This window comes from Asterias rubens, chromosome 18, assembly GCF_902459465.1.
Source record: "Asterias rubens chromosome 18, eAstRub1.3, whole genome shotgun sequence".
Classification (NCBI taxonomy): domain Eukaryota; kingdom Metazoa; phylum Echinodermata; class Asteroidea; order Forcipulatida; family Asteriidae; genus Asterias; species Asterias rubens.
This window is the reverse complement of record NC_047079.1, coordinates 2703944-2726457: the sequence shown is the minus strand read 5'-3', so window position 1 is coordinate 2726457 and position 22514 is coordinate 2703944. Positions and strand designations below refer to the sequence as shown.

Sequence of the window (22514 nt, the reverse complement as noted above, 5' to 3'; positions counted from 1 at the left end):
ATATTGCATAACCTTCTCAACTTTTATTTCAAAATCCCCCTCTAAGGATCTTGCAGTCATGTTTTCACTCATGCGCTGTTGTATGTTGCATTGAATAGTAGGACGGCTTTCATGCTAAAAAAATACTGTTGAATTCAAAAAAATGTGACCCACTTTTAAGATCTATATCTGCATGATAAACTGATCATACAGTGTACTTTAGTGTAATTTGTATCCTTTTGCACGAAATGGTAGTTTTAAAAAATCACTTTACTTGTAATTCGTTTTTCACAAAAAATCATGTATTGGCTAATTTCAAACGGGAGTAACTCAACAACGCGATACACCCCAAAGCTTAGACATTCCCAAATAACTGCTGGTGTGTTCTTTCCAGCCATTTGAATATAACTCAATTCTTTAAATTGTCAACATCTGACTCATTTTCACAGTGCGGGTCACAAATATGAAATGATAAAGAATGTGGTCTCTTTTCTTCACATGAGGAACCACATGGCGTGTCAGGGCTGCCGAGAAATCTAGTTCAACGGACCCAAGCTCTGGTGTTGCCAGCAGCAGAGTGTGGGTTTGAATCCGGGTCATGACACTGGTGCCTTTGAGCAAGGCACAAACCATAAGTGCTTCGTAAAAAGTTGGCCTGGTACTGCATTCTGCACTACCAGCCAGGCCCCTAATAGATGATACCCATGCCTACATCCTCACAGACTGTGAAGGGGGCAACCCTGTTTCAGCTAAAAATACTAGATGGCAACGTCCCCCTTGTTCAAGTCAACAGCCCAAATCACTAAGTATAGCCCTCACCTTGGAGTGGCTGCCAGGGGCCAGTTGATGTAAGGCAAACTCTCATGAAAAAAATTATATAAAAATAATAAAACAGTACAAAATTTAACAACCACTTTTACAGTCCTGTCTATTTGATTTAAATTTTTGCTTTTAAGAAGGTCATTCATCACAAACCAGTAAAAAATAAATACTCCAGGTAAGACTGAAAAAGAGGAGAAAAAGAGTGAAACCAAAAACTCTTTCATATCAAGTTGCCAACTTGATTAAATACAACACTAAGACCCCTTTAAAGGTGTTCCTTGACAGGATTAAAAAAAAGAAACATTAACTCTCTTAAACTTTTAACTTACAAGCTTCGCTTAAACTCTCAGCGTGGAAGTAACCCATGTTTTCTTTGTTGACAAACCTAAGGAAATAGCGCAAAGGACAGAGTCCATCTAGGCTTAGGTTGTCCCGACAGAAACGCACAGCGCTCGTCTTGTCCTGTCCGTTGTACAAAACCCTCAGGAAGAAGCTCTCCGATTTGGACCAGAGTTCAAAGACGACATTAGCAGCGTAGCACGGCCAGTGGTAGTCCCCAAGACCAAGAATGTCCAGCAGTGGAGTCAGGGTGATGTCGTGACCGGAGTAGTAAACAAACTTTGGGTAATTCTGAGCGCCGTGGTTGACTTTCTTCATCTGCGTTGCTATTTGCGATAGCAACGGATGCATGACCAACCGGGCGTACTTCTGATGAGGTCCGTCCTCAGAACTGCGCATTTCCCTTGATACGCGGTCCGTGAAGGCGACGATCTTTGCAAAGTGCTTTTCTAAGACACAGCCGTACGGAGTACAAGGTAGTGACTTCTCATGACACGTAAGTGAAGAGTACAAATCTTGCTGAGCTGTCAGACCCGGTACTTTCTTAGGCTTAGGTTCATTAAGCAAATTCTTAGCTACGGATTTCAACACCATTTGGGTCTCGCTGTCGTTCTTCAGAGCAGCCCCGTATTGTTTCTGTTTTGCTTTTTCGAGTTGCACAATGGCTTGGCAAGAGCAGTTCTTTCCCAGGGAGCAGAAAGCGGTGTTCTCCGTGATTTTGATCCGGTCCGCAAAGTGGAGCTCGAGGCGGGGTAAGAAACCGAACATAAAGGCAAAGACGCTCTGCTGTGTCCGAGCGTTCATCGTACTCTTAAACAAAGTGGTGTTGGGATTACGGAAGTATCCTTGGTGCGGTACGAGCTTCCCCTCGTAGGCAATCTTCATGTGTTGACCGAGTCGCATCAGCTGTAGCCACCCCGTGGGAGTCAACTGAGCGATTGCGCATTCCCGGGCGTTGCTACCGATTGGGAGAGTACGCAGAAACATCGGCATCTGAGGCCAGGCAGCCTGAGCTTCGTCCTGAGCGACGAGGGACGCAACAAATCTCGGCAGAAGTTGCGAGGATGGGAAGTCGTTCTTAGCTGTTTCTAAGTCGCAGTTGAAACGTCGGTCCATTATAATGTTTGGGAGACCGAGTTGGGTGATGGGAGTTCGGTCTCCATGCCGAGCAACAACATGCACATAATGAAGCTGATAACCACCTCTTACTTTTCCTGACGAAAACAAAAGATTCACACAAAATTAAACACAACATTTTAGTTCTCTTTTTTATCCGAATACAAATTATCAAAAAGTTTACACACTAAAACAGGTTCATTACCAGAACAAATATTGCTGGGCAGAACATCTCTTGAAAATTATGTCCTCCTCAAAGTATACATCCTTTTATCTTACCTTCACATAATGGAAATTAGTCTCTCTACTTTTATTAATGTTATTGGATCGGTATGCCTTAAATAAAAATTTCTCATTTTGTTTTAGTTTGTTTAAAAACCACCACCTTAAAACTTCAGAAATTTCAGCAACTCGGAACAGCTAATTTGTTGTTGCTTAAAGGCAGTGGACACTATTGGTATTTACTCAAAATAATTATTTCGAGGTCACATGGCTGTTTTCGCAGCGAATGTTTCGCAGGAGTTGATCACAAGTCAACTGATGCGAACTATTCATTGTGAATTATTCTTTGCGAATTTGTAATGTCAAAATTCGAATCGCATTGGCATTCGCAGAAAGTATGAGCCGGGCTTAAAGTAGGAAGAATATCATGCCTGCAAAAAAAATGTATCTGGTAAAGTCTCTTAGTTTCAACTAACCTTCCGCCCCGTAGTACGGCTCAGACGGTGAATTACAATACTCCTTGATTCTAGTCTGAAACTCCTCCATCTCCAGCAACGATAGTTCAGGCACGTCTATCGTCTCATTTTGCCTTTTAGCTGGCTTCTTCTTCTTCTCCTTCTTCTCCATCATCGACTTCACCTTCTTGCTGAGTCCAGCTAACTTTGTGCGTCCCTTGTCGATTCTCTCTTTCTCGATGCCAACTTGCTCCTCCAATATTTTATCCTCTGATTTCTTATCCCTTGGCGTGTCGGGGACGTGATTCGAGACGGGAGTGGGGACAATTTTGTAGTTTCCTCGTCTGGTCTCTACAGGTCCTTGATCTGGTTTGGGAAAACAAGGAACAAAGACATAATTGTTATTTGAATATTACTTCTGACAATTCAGATGGGAACATTTTGTTGAATAGGCATTTGTAGTGATCCAGGAATTTTTTCGGAGGATTTAGTTAGTTAGTTTCATTATTATTATTATTTTTATTTTTAAATGCTGATACCCTCTGCGCAATGTCGGGCCTGTATCCCCCTCTCTCTCGACATGACAGACAAGGCGTGACATGGCCTAGCAGATAGAAGCACCACACTCAAGCTCTGGTGTTTCTGATCAGCAGAGTGTGGGTTCGAGTCCCCAATCGTGACACTTGTGTCCTTAAGCAAGACACTAAACCATGATGCTTCGTCCGTCGGATTGGATGTAAAGCAGTTGGTCTTAATGTGTTGTGTAACGCATGTTAAAGAACCCATTGCACTTCCTAGTTTGATTGGCAGCATATTGGGCCACATTACCTTGTAAACCATTACATGGTGCTATGTGAAAGGAGTAGGTCGCATAATTCGAACGTAGTCCCACATTGCCGGCAAATACTCAATGTTGAAGCCCCTTGAGCATCACTGAGTGACGTATATGAGCGCTATACAAGTAGCCACTATTAATATTATTAGACATGGTATGGTGGCCATCTTCAAAACAGGGAGTCCAAAAGACACCCAGACTCCCCATATGACCTAATCACCACGCTATTACCATAGAGTTATATATAAGAACTAGAGGGCACACTGGCCTATTTACGCGGCCCGGCATGCGCGCATGCGGCCATTTTGTAAGTTGACAAACACCATCGCATAGCGTGTGTTTACGCGGCCCGGTGTGCGGCCACTCTATAAGTTGACAAAACAGCATCGCGTAGCATTATAAACACAAACTCCAATGTGTACTTCATATTCAACGCGCGTACAAAATGGCACGCGTGTCTCCTTGCGGTCCCGTTGCGTTTGTGCAAGTAGCATCACTAGTGCGCCCTCTCTCTATGGCTATTACTCACATTGAGGCCCCTCCATCTGGTTAAGAATAATCCTCTGGCGTTCCTTCTTGTACTGCAACTCCCCCACGGGATAAAGAACATGAGCTGGTAACAGATCATCATCGGAGGATGTGGACAGCTCCTGACTAATCTCTTCTTGTTGATGTAACATCCCTGTGAGCAACAAAAACAAAAACAAAAAACAATACTTTCTTTATAGGATTTGAGGCATTGCATGGTGAGGTAGCAATAGACCTTATGCATTGACGTCATCCAGCCGCCATCTTTGAGGTCAAACGGTGACGAAACAATCAAAACGCACATAGATTGACCAATGAACAATCTCCTTTTGACCTCAATGCGGGGGCGCCGTACTGAAATGACGTCATGTGCATAAGGTCTATATACACTGTGGTTTGCTGTAACACCATATGTGTGTCTATTTGCCAGGTAGAGTTTGTTCTTACAGAACTGTCTTGCTTTATTCTTCTACCGCGGAGTAGATTTCTCGGATGTTCAAGAGATTTCTCAGTTCTGAAAAGAAAAGGACTGTTCTGCTTTTTAACTACTACCGGGCGGAGGGTATAGAAAATTGGCTTGGACAACTATTTTAGGTTATAGGATTGTAATTTACTGCACTACCACAGAGTTCTTGAATTGGTCTCAACGTTTCGACTAGCTTGCTCTAGTCATCGTCAGGAGACCTTCTTTATTATTTTTGTGATGAGAGATCACCCAACATCACAAAGCCGACTACGAGGACAGCCAATTCAAGGTGAGGGCTACACACTTCTCTGATTTAGATTATCGACCCAAATCAATAGCTATCGACCAAAATCGACTGTCACCAGGAGCACGTTGCCACCTACTCTTGGGTCTGAAACAGGATTGCCCACTTCACACTCTGTAAAGATGCAGGCATGGGTAGTCTTCACTTAACTCTCGTGGGGGACGGAGCGCCGCTGGCCCCCACGAGCCACCTCTCCGACGAGTGTAACGCTCGTGGGAGACGGAGCGCCGCTGGCCCCCACGAACCACCTCTCCGACGAGTGCCTCCGACTCAGCACTTTGTTGGCACCCAGAACACCGTCTTTCCACCAAGTCGGGCCTACTCTTGGGTTTGAAACAGGATTGCCCACTTCACACTCTGTAAAGACGCAGGCATGGGTATCATCCAAAAGGAGCCTGGCTGGTAGGACGGAACTTTTAACGAAGCATTAATGGTCAAGTGCCTTGCTCAAGGGTACAACTGTCACCAGGGCACGTTGCCACCTACTCCTGGGGCTGAAACAGGGTAACCCCCTTTGCAATCCATCAGGATGTATCCATGGGTATCATCCACTAAGAGCCTGGCTGGTAGAGCAGAATGCACTACCTTCCCAACCAACTTTTTACAAAGTAATTATGGTTAAGTGCCTTGCTCTAGGGTTCAAGTGTCATGACCGGGATTCAAACCAACACTCTGCTGCTCCTCTATCAACACTCGATACTATAAACATGTTTGACTAAAACTCGGACGCAAGTCACGGCTTTGATAACTCGGAATGCAGTTCGAGTCACTATGATAAATTACTCCGACTCGACACATCAAAATGAAGTGCTGTGGCTGAGTGGATAAGAACATCGGACTCCAGAAAAATATGACCACCGTTCAACCAGTAGGAACTATATTGTCTGTGGCATTTACGCTTATTACAATACGGATTTACAATTTCCTCATAAAGTGCCCTTTAACAAGGAGAAAATGCCTCGGTGCCCTTGCTCTTTCAAAAACGAAGCATACATGCCCGGGAAGGGAACTATGCAGTACTTACACAGAGTGCAGAAGAATAGCAACATGGCAAAGCCACTCAGCGCATGTTTCTTTCTGAATATATACGCCATGTTGCTAGAATTATCGCTATCACGTATACACCACTGCCATCATTCGATATCAGATGATGAAGACATCACACAATCTGCGTAAAAAAATGGAAAAAGTTTATGCCATGCAAACATTTGGGTTTAATAAAATATACACCTACACTCAAATTGTTCAAAGTAGATCAATTTGAAATGTGCTTAAATCAGCCTTTGAACAAGCCTCTGTGCTAATTTCATAGCGCTGCTTAATGGTAAGCCAAATTTCATGCTTACTGTAAGCATATTTCACAGGTTAGCAAGCACATTAGGCAGCCATTCTGCACGCTCACCACAGATTTGCATTCAACAATGGATTACATTCGTGTAATGGAAACACATTCAGTAAGCACAAAATCAGCCATTAAGCACCTTTATGAAATTGGGCCCTGCTGTCTTTATCAATCAATCAATCAATCAATCAATCAATCAATCAATCAATCAATCAATCGCATTTGTAGAGAACCCTCATTCTAGTTGCCTATTCTGAGGCGCTTCTAGCAAAGTGAACATAACTTTAAGACAAAAAAGTTCCCATAATTTCATGTGGGAAATAGCAAATGCAATGAACTGAATGTCTGAAAGCAGATTTTATGATACAACCCCAGAAGCGGCAGCCAGGGGATCACCTTAAGGCAATGTTTTCTTTTTTTCAAATATCAAATAATAAAATCATAACAATATGACATGCCTCAACGGACACAACTAAAACCTGCACACCATACCCGTACTTCAGCGATCAAACACAATTAACACGATTCCTTTCAAGCCAAGAGTTCCACCTCTCCTGCAGTTCTCCTTAAAACTGTTCCAAATGTTGAGCCCTTCTCACCCCTCCTTCTTTGCAGGTTTACGATAACCGTCACATGTCCGTCACCCGTAATCAAGCTTATTCTTGCTTTACTTTCCCAACACTGTGCAAAGCTTCGACTTATTCTGAACAGACATTCAGCTTTCTCAAAGTCAATGTAAGAGTCTAGCGAGTGCCTATCCCCCCATGCAAGCATGAATTCAACTGTGGGGAACCGGGTAGAGTAGACTAAAGGAAACAACGTAGGAGTTAAAAGTGGATGACCTCAGATGACTCATCACCCTGTAATAAGCTTTCCTGCTGCTTTCCTAGTTCTTGTTATTAGGATTATACAACATTCCTTGAGTAGCAACAAGAGATTTGACCCAGGGGCAAAGTTTATCTAGCAACTAGAATCTTCATAATTTGCATTGTGCAAGAAAGCGATCCCCAAGCAAGGTTTTAAATACTTCATGAGAAGACGCTATGAAGACATCGATTGTCCCTGAGCACCCCTCCATCAAAGTTACGAGAAAATAATAGAAGAAAAAACACCCTCACCTCACAAGTTGTTTGCTTTCTGAGATGCATGAATTAGAGACCTCAGACGAGGTCTCGAATTCAATTACAAATATTTTAGTAAGAAATTATTCCTTTCTCAAAAACTACGTTACTTCAGAGGGAGTCGTGTCTCTGTAATGTTTTATCAACAGCTCTCCATTGCTCGTTTACCAAGTAAGTTTTGTTTATGCTAACAAACAGTAACAATTATTTTGATTAATAGGCCTATGTCTTTAATCACACAGACAAAGACAGCATAGTAAGGTTTTATGCTAACCATTATTTTTAGTAATATATGTGCCTTTAATCACACAGAAAGCACAGAATAACACTCCCAAATCCAGTCTTGGTTTTGGATTATGACTAGGATGTTCTCAATAAAAAAAACCTAAATATTTTGTCAAGAATTATGTGATTATAACAAAAATGTTTACCTGCTATCAGTACCAGATTCCAAGTTAGAACTGAGAAATCTTTTTTTGACCAACGTGTCCAAGGTTTTATAAAAGCCACAATCAAGGGAGATCAAACATAAATTAGAAAATAGTGTGCCAGTAAACAAGTTGATGCAAAACATACAACGATGTAAACGGTAATTACAAGCCTTTGGTCTGTTCGAACAATCCAAGGAAGTCAGAAATAATTGAATTTATGTCGTGTGGGAAAGTGTTTATACTATTGACGAATTAACCCTTTGATTGAACTCTTCCTGAAGTTCACTTGAGCGATAAAATGCAGAGTGATACAACTAAAACATCCAGGGAGGGTGCCTTTTCGTTACTTCCATGAATTGATTGATCAATTAAGGGTGCATCCAGCAAAAAAAAAGGAGAAAACTGAGCGAAAAAACAACACTGGCCAAATGAATATTTTGTAGGCCCTAAAAAGATTCTATCTTAACAGATTTTAGAGCCAAATAAAAGGGGTAGAACATACACATTTCATACGAAGTTGTTGACTTCCAAAACCTTCCAAGAAATTGTTATCAAGTGCAAAGCTTCCGTTTTATAAACATGGTAACGCAGGCAAACATGGAAGCCTTGATGCGCCCCTTCAAATGTTCAAACTTCCACATATAGATATAGATACCTTTACCAAGGGGAAAATACCCTGATGCACTTGCACTTAAAATAAAGGCTCTTAGTTGTATTTAATTAAAGGGACTTAAAGACAGTGGACACTATTGGTAATTGTCAAAGACTAGTCTTCACATCACAGTTGGTGTATCTCAACATATGCATAAATTAACAAACCTGTCAAAATTTGAGCTCAATCGGTCGTCGAATTTGCGAGATTATAATGAAAGAAAAAACAGCCTTGTCACACGAAGTTGTGTGCTTTCTGATGCTTGATTTACGGAGAACTTTCCGTATGGCGCCACCACTTTTTCACTCATTTTTACAAAAAGGGATATCTCATTGAGGTAAATTAGATACTATATTAATATTATTTCATTTCGAATGATAAAGTGATTTCGAGACCTCAAATTCTAAACTTGAGGTCTCGAAATCAAATTCGTGGAAAATTAATTCTTTCTTGAAAACTACGTCACTTCAGAGGGAGCTGTTTCTCACAATGTTGTATACCATCTATCTCTCCCCACTGTACCAACATCACTCAACCGTTCAACAGACCAATCAATAACATTGCCTGAAAACAGTGACCATAGTCCATACTACTGATGATACTGTTGTGATATGTTACGATATGATAGTGTTATTTTAGTGATTGTAAATAAAAAGTATACACCAGTGCAGTGAGTAAGTACTTGATGAACTAGTTGAAGCATGGAGCTGTGAATAAATAATGATGTATTTATTTTGCATCTTGTCAACTGAAGTTTGTTAAAATGTGTGTCAATTGTTGGAAACAAAAGGGAACTTTGTTTTCATAAAACCATACAAATTTACTAAATTAAAAAGGCCGATCCTGATTATAATTATTTATTAGTCAGTTTCAACATAGAATTCTACCTCCATGGTTTCAATACCTTGTTGGATAATGAAAGTCCAGCCAGTGACAGGTCATCGCACATTCATGTCATTCATAGGTGACAGGTGTTGGATGCACACAACATCGTCGATAACAAAATAGTTGTCGGAGGACGGACAATATGGACGAAGTTGCTTGCATTTGCACGATTTACACCCGTACACACACACAAGACACATTGGGATTGCACTGTATATGGTGTATGCACAGCTCTCCAACATATGGATTAGTGAATAAAAGTTATAACACATGGGTTGTAAGGATGCATAAACTTGAAATGTTTTAATGTCTGACCATGGAGGAATAAAATAATGTCTGACTCGACTGTTGACAAAAATATCCATAGACAGCAAAAGGCGATGACTCATGATAAATTTATAATACACGCGTAATTTAATCATTTTGAATACAATAACCAATTTCTTCGCAAAGAATCCCAATCACTTTACCAGATCCTTTTTATAGCCATTTATATAGCAGTAGGATTTGACCAGTATTTCTCCATTGGCATTGATTGACTGACGACTGAGTGTGTGAATGAAAAAAAAAAGGAAAAGAAAACAATCACGTAGAAGGAATATCCTTGTACAGGATGGAGTATAGCAAATCTAAAGTGAAAACATCACTAATATGGAACGCTGGTTGAAACAAAAAGTACAAGTCTCCATAATGTTATTAACATCTTCGAAGTTTTTCAGGGCAAATCAAAATCTGAGACAAAGTAATTTGAAACTTATTTGAAATAACATTTTGAGAAGGATAAGTGCCTTAATCAAGAAAAAACAGTGTTATTACCAGAAACTGAACCATGCACGCTTCGACGATTGATTCAGCCATCATTAGCTCGGCCAGGACACTAGACTTGTGGACAAGTCGTTAAATCGGCCCCACGCGCTGAGATAGTGCTGCCCCGACAACACTGCTCTCGCGCGAACTCACTGCTCTCGCGCGAACTGATGGCTCCCCGATTTCGACTCCTTTGGGGCCTGCTAGAGAAGTGCATGACATTACGATGAAAATTTGTCCCAATGGCCACCATTTTCTTATTTTCTTTCTTCTGTTATGTAATGATGTATTGTAGTGTAAAGCTTGATAACTTAGGGTAAAAACACTATATAGGTGGTTGAATTATTATTGTTTCCAATACATGTAAAGGTCCACAACAGGCTTGGAATAGTTTCTTCAAATTACTGTTTTCTTTTAATACTAAAGCTTTTGTTGGATCTCTTAACTACCAAACCAGTTTCTTCAATCTAAGGTAGGCCTATATATATATATTCTCTTTTGTTTACTTTGAAACAACTTGTTATAACAAAAAACAAAAAAATTATAATAAAAACAAGAATAATTAATGGCCTCAAGGACAATACCAGTATCAAAATCAAGTATAAAACCACAAGGAAATGCGACTGGATAAATTTTGAAATGTTTTGGGTTGAACATAGAATTGACATGCATGAGATTGGCTGATTCATTAAAACGATCTTGAAAAGTGAACTCGGCAATGCTCACAAAAGGGATGCCAAGCTGGCAACAACAAAACTCATATAGTAATTCATAACATCTATTACAATATGGTTTATTTTTGTTTTGTTTGAATAAAATAAAATAAAAACTTTTCACCATTCGAATTTAAAAAGTTAAGAAAATTTAAATAAACAATAAATGGATAAAATCTATGCACACACACACACACAAAAGCATCTTTAAGAAAATATAAATTATGCACAAAACTGGACGAAAACATGCATCAAATATACAAACAATATCAATAAACAGGCATAGGTATTACAATTATGATTTGTACAAATCAATAAACTAGAATGTTGAGAACTCAGCGGTTAGCAAAGGCAGAATTTGAGCACACAAAATTGTTGTGAAAGTCCTGGCAGTCTAACCACTAAAATGACCACGATTTTCCGCCTAAATATTTCTCAAGAACACACAGTACATTACAATAATAAACCACGTCATTGGTTTTGAATTTAGTTCACATTCCGCGCTCCATATTCGTAAAACCAAGGCCATTTTTGTGTAACCTCTATGTAAATTTCTTCGGGGTCGTCATTCGTCATGCTATACCAATTACATCTTAAAATAGCAGCCAATCAGCTCAGTTGCCTCACGTGCAGCTCGGTCCGTGACCTCTACTGTGGAAAATGTGACCAATCGGCAAGTCGAATGCAATGTTTTCATCATGTCGCGGCCGCGTGACAACTTGTGGGGAACGTTTGATAGGAAATTACCTGTGATCGAATGGCAGTGAGAAAAACGTGTACATTTTGTACACAGAAAACTTGTTCCACGCAGACTGAAGGTGTGCTTTGGTTATCCCAAATCTTGTGAAAAAGGAATGGATACTTTGTATGGCAGTTTCAGGATCAAATGCTGAAAAAGCTGAATACACCAAGATGCATAATCAAATGGTTTCGGCGCATATGACCCATGTTATCGCAGGAGGGTGAGTACTGTAGCTTTTACGTGGAAGTTTAAGTTAGGTAACAAGCCCCTTTCACTAACAAACTTTTGCCTCGATCCAGCCGACTCAACAAATTACATCGTAAAAACGTTATCCACATTTTCCGTTCCACTTCGATTGAGCCCCGGTAACAGCAGTATGTCACAATGTAAATGCTGAAGAGCCCCTCCTAAGCTGGCTGTATATAACGACATCGAATCTGGCTCATTCTGTATTAAAAAAAGAAGACTTATCACATTTTTTAGCACTAGATTGTTGTTTGGTTTTCGACCCTCAATTTTGTGGATGGGTCAGCGATGTTGTGTTGTTTATAATCCAGGTCAGGTAAATTGGCATTCTGCTGACATGATGGTCATCTGACCATAAGGGTGGGTCCAAGAAAAGTAGGCCTAATCTTTCTCAAGTATTGGAAGTATTTGATTATAATAATGGTAAAATTAAATATGATGCACCACTTGCTTGGCGTAATGTTTAAACTATTTTATTTAGTTTTCCAATTAAAACTTGTGCAATTTTTAATTGATTCCACCGATTGCAATAACCATGTTTATAAAAGATGGAGGCCTCATGATGACGTCTGGATCTTATTAATATACCACCAAGTTCAGCAATAATGAATGTATCCAACTGTTTTGTTTTTGTTTATATTTGTTATTTTAGACCCAAACAATAATATCTTACACCTGTACCTTATAGTCGTAAAAGGCCCTTGGTGAAAAGTGGTTGTCACATAAAATATTATTATGCATTGTCTTTTCTGTAATTTGTAACTATGACCAAATATATTTACTACGCCCTGACTGGCTATGTGTGGAAATCGATTTTGTGGGCTGAGGAAAACTGACACCTTTGTTATTGTGCAAAATTAGTTCATTTGATGATAAAAAAATGTGTTGACATAAATTTCACGTGGTGAAAAATTATGAATATAAGCATTTTCTGTACCCAAACTGATCAACGTGACATTCTACAATCAAAGATTCTTGACCCTTCATAATCATTGAACGCAAATTTTGTGTAGCCATTGTGCTATATAATAAAATGTCATTTGAAATGCAAAGATTCGGTGTGAACCACCGTGAACCGGTGCAAACTTGACATGCATTGTTGAAGGCTCGAGCGCCTGACCTGTATTTAATCAGCCAATGTTTGTCAGTTTGAACAAGGTCTCAAATTCCAACGTCTGATGCTTTAATTGATTAAAGATAGTGTTAAGCCTTGTTTGTACAAAAGCTTTACCAGGTGGAAACTAAACTTTTTAAATATATTGGAACATTTGCAAATTGTTGATTTGTTTTTACTTATAGTTTGACATGAATTACCATTATGTTTCCCAATTGTATCTATAGAGCTGGCGGTACAGTAGGTGCAATTTTAACGTGTCCACTGGAGGTTATAAAAACTAGGCTACAGTCGTCCAACACATGTCTACGAACAGAGTATATACCAACAGTTTCGCAAGCCAGTCTGTCAACAGCAAATGGGGGCGTTGCTCAAGTTGGCAGTATCTCAAGACAGTCGCTTGGCGTTGTCAAATGTCTTAGGTAAGTTGAAATCAGGTGTTGTTCATTTCAACAGTGGTTTTGCTAGCCAAAGTCCACTTGAGAACCTCTGTCCACCTAGTCAGGTCGACTAGGTCAAACCTGTGCTCAAATTAATATAGAGATGCTTAAGCAAAAAAATAAGCAGGATACCAGTTACAGATAGTACATGTGACATGGTTTTTTAACTGGTGACTTTAGTCTGGTTAACTTGGAGAGAATTCTGACTGGTCCTCATGTGTTTTAAACTGGCACTTGGCCAACAGACCACTGTTACGAGAGAGCGTTTTTAATTGTTTACAAATGTTAGTTTCATGGATCATCAATACTCGTGCATAAAACATTTCAAATAGTTATTGAACTGGTTCTCTTTATCCTTAGTCCATTGAATGCAAATTCTTGTTGAGATGCACCATGCCCTTTTTATTTTAACTCCTGGGAGATAATCCAATGATCACGAATTGGAATGTGGAGAACATGATACTTAGAATGTGCCATGCTGCTAGTGCAAAGGAGAAGGGACTGTTGTTAAAAAATGCGCTATGTGGTCGAGTTATCACTGTCAGTGTTGGTTTGATTGGACTTTGACAACTGTGATGAAAGCCACATCAGTAGATCACGCATGTGTGCTTCGTTTCAGGAAGGGCAAGGGCACCAATGTATTTTCTCCTTTGTAAAGGGCACTCTATGAGAAAATTTGTAAATTTCTTCTGGAGCATTTCAAGGGCACCAAGGCAATCGCCTTTGTTGCCTGCGTGAAGTATCAGGCCATGGTAGACCTTTTCCATAAAAACAACATTTAGACTGAAAAAAGATGAGGCATGGGATGTTTTTTTCCCTGAGAATTTGGACACCATATTGTGTCAAGGGCACCAAGGCAATGACAATGGGGGCACGGAGGCAATCGCCTTTGTTGCCTCCGTGAAGTATCAGACCATGGTAGACCTTTTCCATAAAAACGACTTTTAGACTGAAAAAAGATGTGGCATGGGATGGGTTATTTCCCGAGAATATGGTTACTATATGAATTGTGTCGGACACAGTTGCATCATTACAAACACCCATGGGGGAAGAAAGCTGGAAATTCCGTTTGAATTACCTCAGCAATGAAGTGTGTCGTTCAATAACTGACCCAACCACTCGACCGAATCAAAGAACTCGCATGTGTGTATCAATTTGATTGATTGAGTTTCTATGCATAGTGCAATATACTTTGAACTAGCCTACAATGATTGTCCATACGCTACACATTTTTTTAATTGTATACAAATCAACTAAACCACAGTTAAAAAATTAAAAAGTGAGTTCTGTACTCGATCCACTTTTTCTGTATTTTTGTTCAATGTCTCAGATAGCAGGTCTGAGTTCCGACAGAAAATAAATACAAGTTGTAAAAGCATGCAGAACTATTGCTGAAAATAGAAGCTAAATACCCAGATCTAAGACAAACATGACAAATTTACTGACATACAGTACAGAATGTGTGAACACATGTCAAGTTTTTCCGTGAGTACTGTCTTACTGCTAGTGAAGTTATGCTGCATATCAATGATGTGTGTGCCATTGATCGCGCAACTGGTAGAATGTTTGTCAAACGTGGGGTTTTTTTTTGTAGGTTTTTAGTAGCAAAAGTGATTATTTAAGTGTGGAGTGCTATTGACTAACTTAGTGTCCGAATAGAAAAGTGATGTATACTGCAGACTGAAAGTGATATTATTGTAGCAGTCATGGTGTTCCGTAAAAAGTGAATTAAATCCGCATACTTTTTAATTGTCACACAGCAGCTTGGGGTTATTCGTTCTCACAATTTACCATTTTTGTTTCCACCTTCTCAGGTACGTCGTTGAAAAGGAAGGTGTTGCTGCTCTCTTCAGGGGTCTTGGACCTAACCTCATTGGTGTAGCACCCTCAAGGTAAGCTATCTATAAGAAAGGAACCAGACTAAACTACTGGTGTAAATTGCTCATATACCATGTCCAATATGGGGGCAAGGGGTAGCTCCCCTCAGGTTCCCATGTTTAACACAATTATCATCTTGAAAACATTTTGGGTTTTAGTCCCTATTTGTTTGACATAATATCTTCTTCAATCAACGAAACAATACCCCCTTCAAACAATGAAACAATAGAAATCCAAAGTTCCTGGCCTGGAAGGGGACTTCCTGTGGAGTTTTATCAGCTGACCATTGTGTGAATATAAAAACCACACGATTAAAATGCCAATTGCCAAACAGCTTCGTTTCAACATCTTGGTAGCTGATGTTGCAACGTAGAGTTGTGTTTTTACAAATTGTTATCAATGATTTCTGCGAGAAACAGAAAGCAATAGAAATGGCCGGCAGAAAATGTTACTGTCAGTTATCATCTGGCTTGATACATGATCACTTATTATCACCACTGTTCTAATAAACAACATATTTAAACAAACAAGTTTCTCTCACAAACTTGTTTTCTGTGTACAAATGTGCGATTTTGAGCGAGAAACAATGCTTTTGTAAATGAATCATGTTTAAGTATGGGTTTTTTTTTCAGGGGGCAAGGCAATTTTTCCCTTTGTAGAGCACATGTATGAGGAAAATACAATGTGTTGTCTCCTTGAAGAGCTAGGTCCAAGTTGTTTCATTTCCCCATCGATAACTTTGTGTTTGTTCCTTCTTGGTTGTTTTCAGAGCGATCTACTTCGGTGCTTACGCAGAAACAAAGGGCTTCCTGAACGACAGATTAACACCAGAGTCTTCACTTGTGCACCTGCTGTCTGCAGGATTTGCAGGTAAAGTAATGTTTCCTCTGCGTCATCTTGACACCACGGCACAGTTTCAAGGCTGTTCTTAATCTACATCAAATTTTACTCACCAGAGTAAAGTTACCATCCAAACACCATTTCTCACATCTTGGCCTACTTTCAGAAAGGCTGTAAGCATAACAACTTCCTAAGCACTAGCAAATCTTAACAGATGCTGGCTACCAGCCAGCATTTCTTAATGTTATAACATTTGTTGCAACTGGTGCTCCGCACAATTTGCTAGGCAGCATTTTTTTGCTTAGCTGCTTACAGAGCTCTCTGTGTAATTGCACATTGAGAATTATCATCATCTATTAGAATTTTTGAAATAAAAAACACTTTCGCAATGTAATTCATTTTAATTTTATTGTGATATTCGAAAGTAAATGTTTCCAAGTAATAGGTATCATGTAACTAATGTATTGTGAACTATGTTGTGACCAATATTTATTCAAAATCGAATTTGATTTCATATAATAATAAACTACTCTTCATTGTTTACAAATAAACAGTTTTAAAATATTTCCTTTTGTTGTTCATTCTTAGGTTTTACAGCGTGCACGCTAACAAATCCAATATGGCTGGTCAAAACGAGACTACAATTGGAACAAGTGTAAGTAAACATGTTCTGTCATAATGCTTCTCAGATTGTTTATTCCTATTCGGAATTACTCTTCCTGCATGAACATTACTTGCTCTGGATTTTTTCGGGGATATCTCAAAAACGCGACCTGCTTTTGAAATGAGATTAGTTCTGTTGTATTATACTTCAACAGGATTGAAACAATCTAATGGTTTCAAAAAGCAAAGGTATAATTTCCCTTCAGCTGGTAGATTGATTTATTTATTGATTGATTGATTGATTGATTGATTGATTTGTTTGGCATGCAGAAACGGCAAGAGGCATGCGAACATGTTCCGCTGCGCTCAGTATGTACACAGTAGAGAAGGTATCAGAGGTTTCTACCGGGGCATCTCGGCATCCTACATGGGCATCTCGGAGACGGCCATACACTTTGTCATCTACGAGCACATAAAGTCGTTGCTGACGGAGAGGGAAAGCGGTCTGCCTGATGAGAGAAAGAAGCTGGACTTTGTTAAATTCATGGGGGCGGCTGCCATGTCCAAGACGATAGCAGCCACTGTAGCATATCCACACGGTAAGTTTGTTTTCTTTCTTTTAAATTGTTCATTGAGAGACGGCCACTTCGAGGTTAGGGCTATACTTAACTGATTTGGGATCTTGACCAAACATCAACAGCCACCAGGGGCATGTTGCCACCTTCTCCTGTTGCTGAAACAGGGGTTATTCTCTTCATAGTAAGGATGTAGGCATGGGTATCATCCACTAGGACCCTGGCTGGTAGAGCAGAATGCAATACCTACCCAACTTTTTACAAAAAAATGATGATTTAGTGCCTTTCTCGGGGGCACACATGTCATGACCAGGATTCAAAGCCACACTCTACTGCTGACAACACCACAGCTTTGGCCCGGTAAACTAGACCACTCAGAAATGTCAATCTATTTGTGCACCTTTTAAAGTCCAACACAGTCTCTGCCCCCACCCCTTTCTTTTTCCACTCGACGCAGTACTGCCAACTCGCCTTGACTCTCTGCAGAAAGTTCCCCTAAAAAGCAACCGACCTTTCCATGTTCTGCTGAACGAATTTGACAATCTCCAGATTATGGAAACTATGTCCCGATTGTGTTGAATGTATTTCTAAATATCTCCCTGAATGTTGTACAAAATCGTCCCGAATCGTCGGATGCTAATGGTGGCAGCTCTGTTATCATATGACCGTGAATTTTTGTTTGCAACTTTGGACGGCCCTTAGTTATAAATTTCTGTTTTCTTTTTTTATCTTCTCACAGAGGTTGCAAGGACAAGATTGCGGGAAGAAGGAAACAAATATCGCTCCTTTGTACAAACATTACTAACTGTCGCTCGGGAGGAGGGCTATAGGGGGATCTACGGTGGCCTTACAACGCACCTCGTCAGGCAAATCCCAAACACTGCAATAATGATGTGTACGTACGAGTTCATCGTGTACCTGTTTAATCGGGTGTAGGATGGGAACTTTTTAAACAGAACGATGCAGACGTTGAGACTCCATGACACCTCTTGCCACAAACCTCTTGTTTTGATGCAGAGAATGATCAAGGCGATGCAGGGAGCAGCGAGGCAGTTTTGCCCGGGTGCCGTGAAACAGCAGGGCACCCCCACTGCGAGACAAATGCAAAGACAGATAACAACTTAAGTCGGCTGGAAGATTTTCCCCTGTGATCACTCGTGCGAGTTATCATTTGTGTGATCTGGGCGACGGGGAGCTGCACAGACTGGAGCTGCAAGGCGCAACATTACCTGGGCGTAATCAACAGCAAGAGCCCCATGAATACAAAAATGCAGTAAGTCGACACAAGTCAGCTGGAGGACGTTGCCCTCCCAACTATACATGATCAAGATACTTCCGTCTTCAAATTGTGCGAGTTAACATTTGTATTCAGTTCAGCATGGCGACTTCGGGACCTGATGGGAAATCATCGAAAGTGGTCTTTCAAATCTACCTCCATGGAGGATGGGAAAAGGGATTATCAGAATCAGGTCGTGGTTTTATGTTGTGTTCTTGATGGGTTGCTGATATGCGGTCGCTGCGATGAAATTGATAAGCACCCTCAAAAGATGCACTGTTAAAATTTGATCACAAAATTTTAGCGATCATCTTCTTCTTTTTTAAACAGATACACCTTTGCGATGATTCTTGCCATATTGATGGTGCAAAAAATTCTAAATGTCGCATCGATTAAAAGGTTTGCCCATTCCTGCTATGTGATAATATTTATGGTGTGGTGCAGTCGTTTGGGACACTAAATCTTTTTCGGAAACAAATTCTTCCAAAATGCATTTGTCTGATTTTGATGGATTCAGTGGTGTGTTTAATAACTCAGTACTGCCAACTCGCCCTGATTCTGCAGAAACCTTAGTGAAAAACGCCAATATGTTCCAAACAAATTTGAAACCCCCCTCGAGTATGGAAACCTTTTCCCAATTAGTTTTGAATGAAAATCGATCTCCCTTATTGTTGTGCAAAATATCTCCCTGATTGCTAGACACATATTAAACCCCGATCTTCTGGGTCGATCATCGCAGTGACAAAATCCAACACATCATGGTAAATACAACACCCAAACTGTTTGACTCTGATTATTGTGGTATGGCTGAAAATGAATTGATTTGTTAATGTGCTTAAAAAATGCCTGTTATGCAGTACTTTTACACCAAAAAGCTTTGCTTATTTAAAACTCTGAAAAAGTCCACCCCAGTTTTGTTGACAAAATTGTATTCACTTGAGTCCTTATTTTCTATTCAAGTCCTGATTTAAGTATAGACCTTTATCATGCTACCTCCATCTTGGTAATGTTCCTCGTATCGAATAACAATAATGGATGCTAATAATCACCTTGCAATAAGGAACCAGACTATATTGTTCTTCTAGCCTCGGTTTGGTAACATTGATATCAATGAGAGAAATTCAAGATGGCTGCACCGTGATAAAGGTCTATACATGGACAACCATGAAGTCTTTAGCAGACACGTTGGAAAATGAACAATTTGCCAATTTGAGAAATGGTGAATCAAGAAAAAAAAACAATCCAAAATATTCTGAGACTGGTAGACGAGTTAGTACTAACAGTCTATTTTCATGTGTGCTGAGTAGACAATTAAGGTGAAGCCTCACTTGCTAGGGTTAACTGATTAGTATGCAAAATAAGTCATTAATCCATTGCAACTTCAAACCAATGTGATCTGCAGCCACTAAAATATGTGCGCAAACATCCGGCAGCATTCTCCCTTTACTGTGGTCTGCTGGCCAAAATCCAGGTAAAAACCAGGCTAGTTCACTGTTAAAAGGCTTCCCTATTTCATTTGAAATGCAAACTATTGAAAAAGCTGAAGAACTAGTGGAAATGGCAAGCTAACTGGTCCTGCTGGCCAGTCACTAAAAAAAGTTAAGGGCAAACTTTGCCTCAACTCTTTCAGTGACCTGCCAGTGGGATTAGTAATCTCAGTATTAAAGAGGTCGGACAGTGTTTTCATTGGTCCATACTGTAGTTACATTCAAGCGAATTGAATTGACAAGCTAACTGGTCCTAACTCTTTCAGTGACCTGCCAGTGGGATTAGTAATCTCAGTATTAAAGAGGTCGGACAGTGTTTTCATTGGTCCATACTGTAGTTACATTCAAGCGAATTGAATTGACAAGCTAACTGGTCCTGTTGGCCAGTCACTAAAAAAGTTAAGGGCAAACCCTGCCCGGGTGTGGTATTGCATTACCCAATCAAAACATACCTTCCGTTTGACCGACCATTCACAACTTCTGATACTTCCTGACTTGTGTTTACGTTTGTAGAGTAACTGTAAAGTTATTTATGTATCACCAGTATTAAATTACTACCAACTTGGAAAGTTACAGTAAATTTGGTATACAGTTTCCAACCAATCCACAGGTTGGCATAGAGAATGGGAACTATTTACATGGCTTTAATGTTTGAATTGATATTTTATTTTAACATGGACTATTTGTATATGTAACAAGTAATCCATGGTGGTGGCTGTCTTTGTAACTATTGGTTACTTTTTGTTGTGTTTTCTGAACAAATTAAGCGGCTGCATTTTGTGGGTAGTACACGTATTGTGTATTATCGACAAGAACAAGCAAGTTGATGTCAGATTAGGTCGTCATTATTGGCTGATTTCATTATAATTATTACCTGTTGTGGGCGAAGTTTTCAAAGCTATAGAGTTGAAGCAGTTCCCAACTTTGGTATTATTGCTTTGTGCTGGGGTTTTCTTGTATTGTTGCTGACATTCAGATTTGCAAAACTAACAACAAAACCTACTTGTATAGAAAGTATAATAATGGAATTGCCATAGGTACTGTTCAATAGACAGCTCCGAGTCTGAACAGTACCGATGCCAATGATCTCACATGGTCCGTTTCCGGAAGGGATCTTTCCTTTTGGAAATCACCGGTAATGCCAAATTTGCTTTTTTTTGTAAATATTTGATTTATACTGATGCCTTTAAATTTGTATATTGTAAATTAAAAATAAACATTTAATATCAAAATAATATGTTCTGTTTTCTAAATTTGTGTATAAAGAGGTAAATAAAACAAATCATTGACAGAAACATGAAAGAAAAATAATTAAATTGAAGCATTGTATTTTCATTTTGATGTGCTGACTTTAGGGACTTCATTCGACCTCATTCAAGAATTATTAAGACAATTCTTTTAATAAAAAGAATGGAGGATAGTTATGGCTTTGGCTTAAAGGCAGTGGACACTATTGGTTTGCTCAAAATAATTATTAGCATAAAACCTTACTTGGTGACGAGTAATGGGGAGCTGTTGATAGTATAAAACATTGTGAAAAACGGCTCCCTCTGAAGTAACGGAGTTTTCGAGAAAGAAGTAATTTTCCACAAATTTGATTTCGAGACCTAAGAGTTAGAATTTGAGGTCTCAAAATCAAGCATCTGAAAGCACACAACTTCGTGTGACAATGGTGTTTTTTCTTTCATTATTATCTCGCAACTTCGACGACCAAATTGAGCTCAAATTTTCACAGGTTTGTTATTTTATGCACATGTTGATATACACTAAGTCAGAAGACTGGTCTTCAATTTTAATGTAATTCTAAATATATCCTTGATTACAGGAAGCAAATGTTGATAGTTCCAATGGCCTGGAATTTCATCTGTGAAAGGGCAAAGCCATTTTCATTTCGCAGAGGGCACTTTCATTGAGAAAGCTGCAACCAAGGTCAAGACCAGGGCCAAATTTCCACGTAATTATCAGGATAACCAAACAACAGCTGAATATACCAGTGCAGTAACAAGCAATATGCAACAAATGGAAATTTGGTTGGTAATCCTGTTTTCATTCCGGAAGAAATCTCATGCTAAGCAAATTTTCTGAAAAGGATTTGATAATCATCGACATACAACAGAGTTTTATTCAATCATGGCTTGATTAGTGATCGACTTTGCTCTTCCTGTGTCGGTCTGTCAACTTGAAATTAATGAATTTATGGCTAGAAAAAAAAATCACATTTTGATAAAAAAACTGATACCTTGAGTACGAGGTCATTATGTAAAGGGTAAAGAAGGACTTGTTGATCAATTAGGGC

General features: G+C 39.5%; 2 protein-coding genes across 2 annotated transcripts; one reads left to right on the top strand and one right to left on the bottom strand.

The window, feature by feature from the left end:
• Positions 1-645: 645 nt before the first annotated feature.
• Positions 646-9997, bottom strand: LOC117302722 (2-phosphoxylose phosphatase 1-like). The gene is made up of 5 exons (XM_033786725.1): positions 9517-9997; positions 6091-6234; positions 4298-4450; positions 2955-3299; positions 646-2354 (listed from the first exon to the last, which is right to left on the bottom strand). Exons 2-5 carry the CDS (start codon positions 6158-6160, stop codon positions 1114-1116), a joined length of 1809 nt encoding a protein of 602 aa, XP_033642616.1. The 5' UTR covers positions 6161-6234; positions 9517-9997; the 3' UTR covers positions 646-1113.
• A 1791-nt stretch (positions 9998-11788) lies between these two features.
• LOC117302339 (solute carrier family 25 member 36-A-like) lies at positions 11789-19750 on the top strand. Its single transcript, XM_033786246.1, has 7 exons — positions 11789-11979; positions 13347-13541; positions 15374-15451; positions 16207-16307; positions 16866-16932; positions 17211-17479; positions 18195-19750. The coding sequence occupies exons 1-7, from the start codon at positions 11885-11887 to the stop codon at positions 18389-18391; spliced, it is 1002 nt and encodes a 333-aa protein (XP_033642137.1). The 5' UTR covers positions 11789-11884; the 3' UTR covers positions 18392-19750.
• The last annotated feature ends 2764 nt before the right edge of the window (positions 19751-22514 follow it).

Excerpts from the sequence above, each read along its gene's own strand:
- LOC117302722 (XM_033786725.1), bottom strand. The coding sequence starts at position 6,160 with ATGGCGTATATATTCAGAAAGAAACATGCGCTGAGTGGCTTTGCCATG. Across the intron at positions 3,300-4,297 it reads CCAGATGGAGGGGCCTCAAT|ATCAAGGACCTGTAGAGACC; the intron begins GTGAGTAATAGC and ends TTCCCAAACCAG. Across the intron at positions 2,355-2,954 it reads GCCGTACTACGGGGCGGAAG|GAAAAGTAAGAGGTGGTTAT; the intron begins GTTAGTTGAAAC and ends TGTTTTCGTCAG.
- LOC117302339 (XM_033786246.1), top strand. The coding sequence starts at position 11,885 with ATGGCAGTTTCAGGATCAAATGCTGAAAAAGCTGAATACACCAAGATG. Across the intron at positions 16,308-16,865 it reads GCTGTCTGCAGGATTTGCAG|GTTTTACAGCGTGCACGCTA; the intron begins GTAAAGTAATGT and ends GTTCATTCTTAG. Across the intron at positions 16,933-17,210 it reads AGACTACAATTGGAACAAGT|AAACGGCAAGAGGCATGCGA; the intron begins GTAAGTAAACAT and ends TTTGGCATGCAG.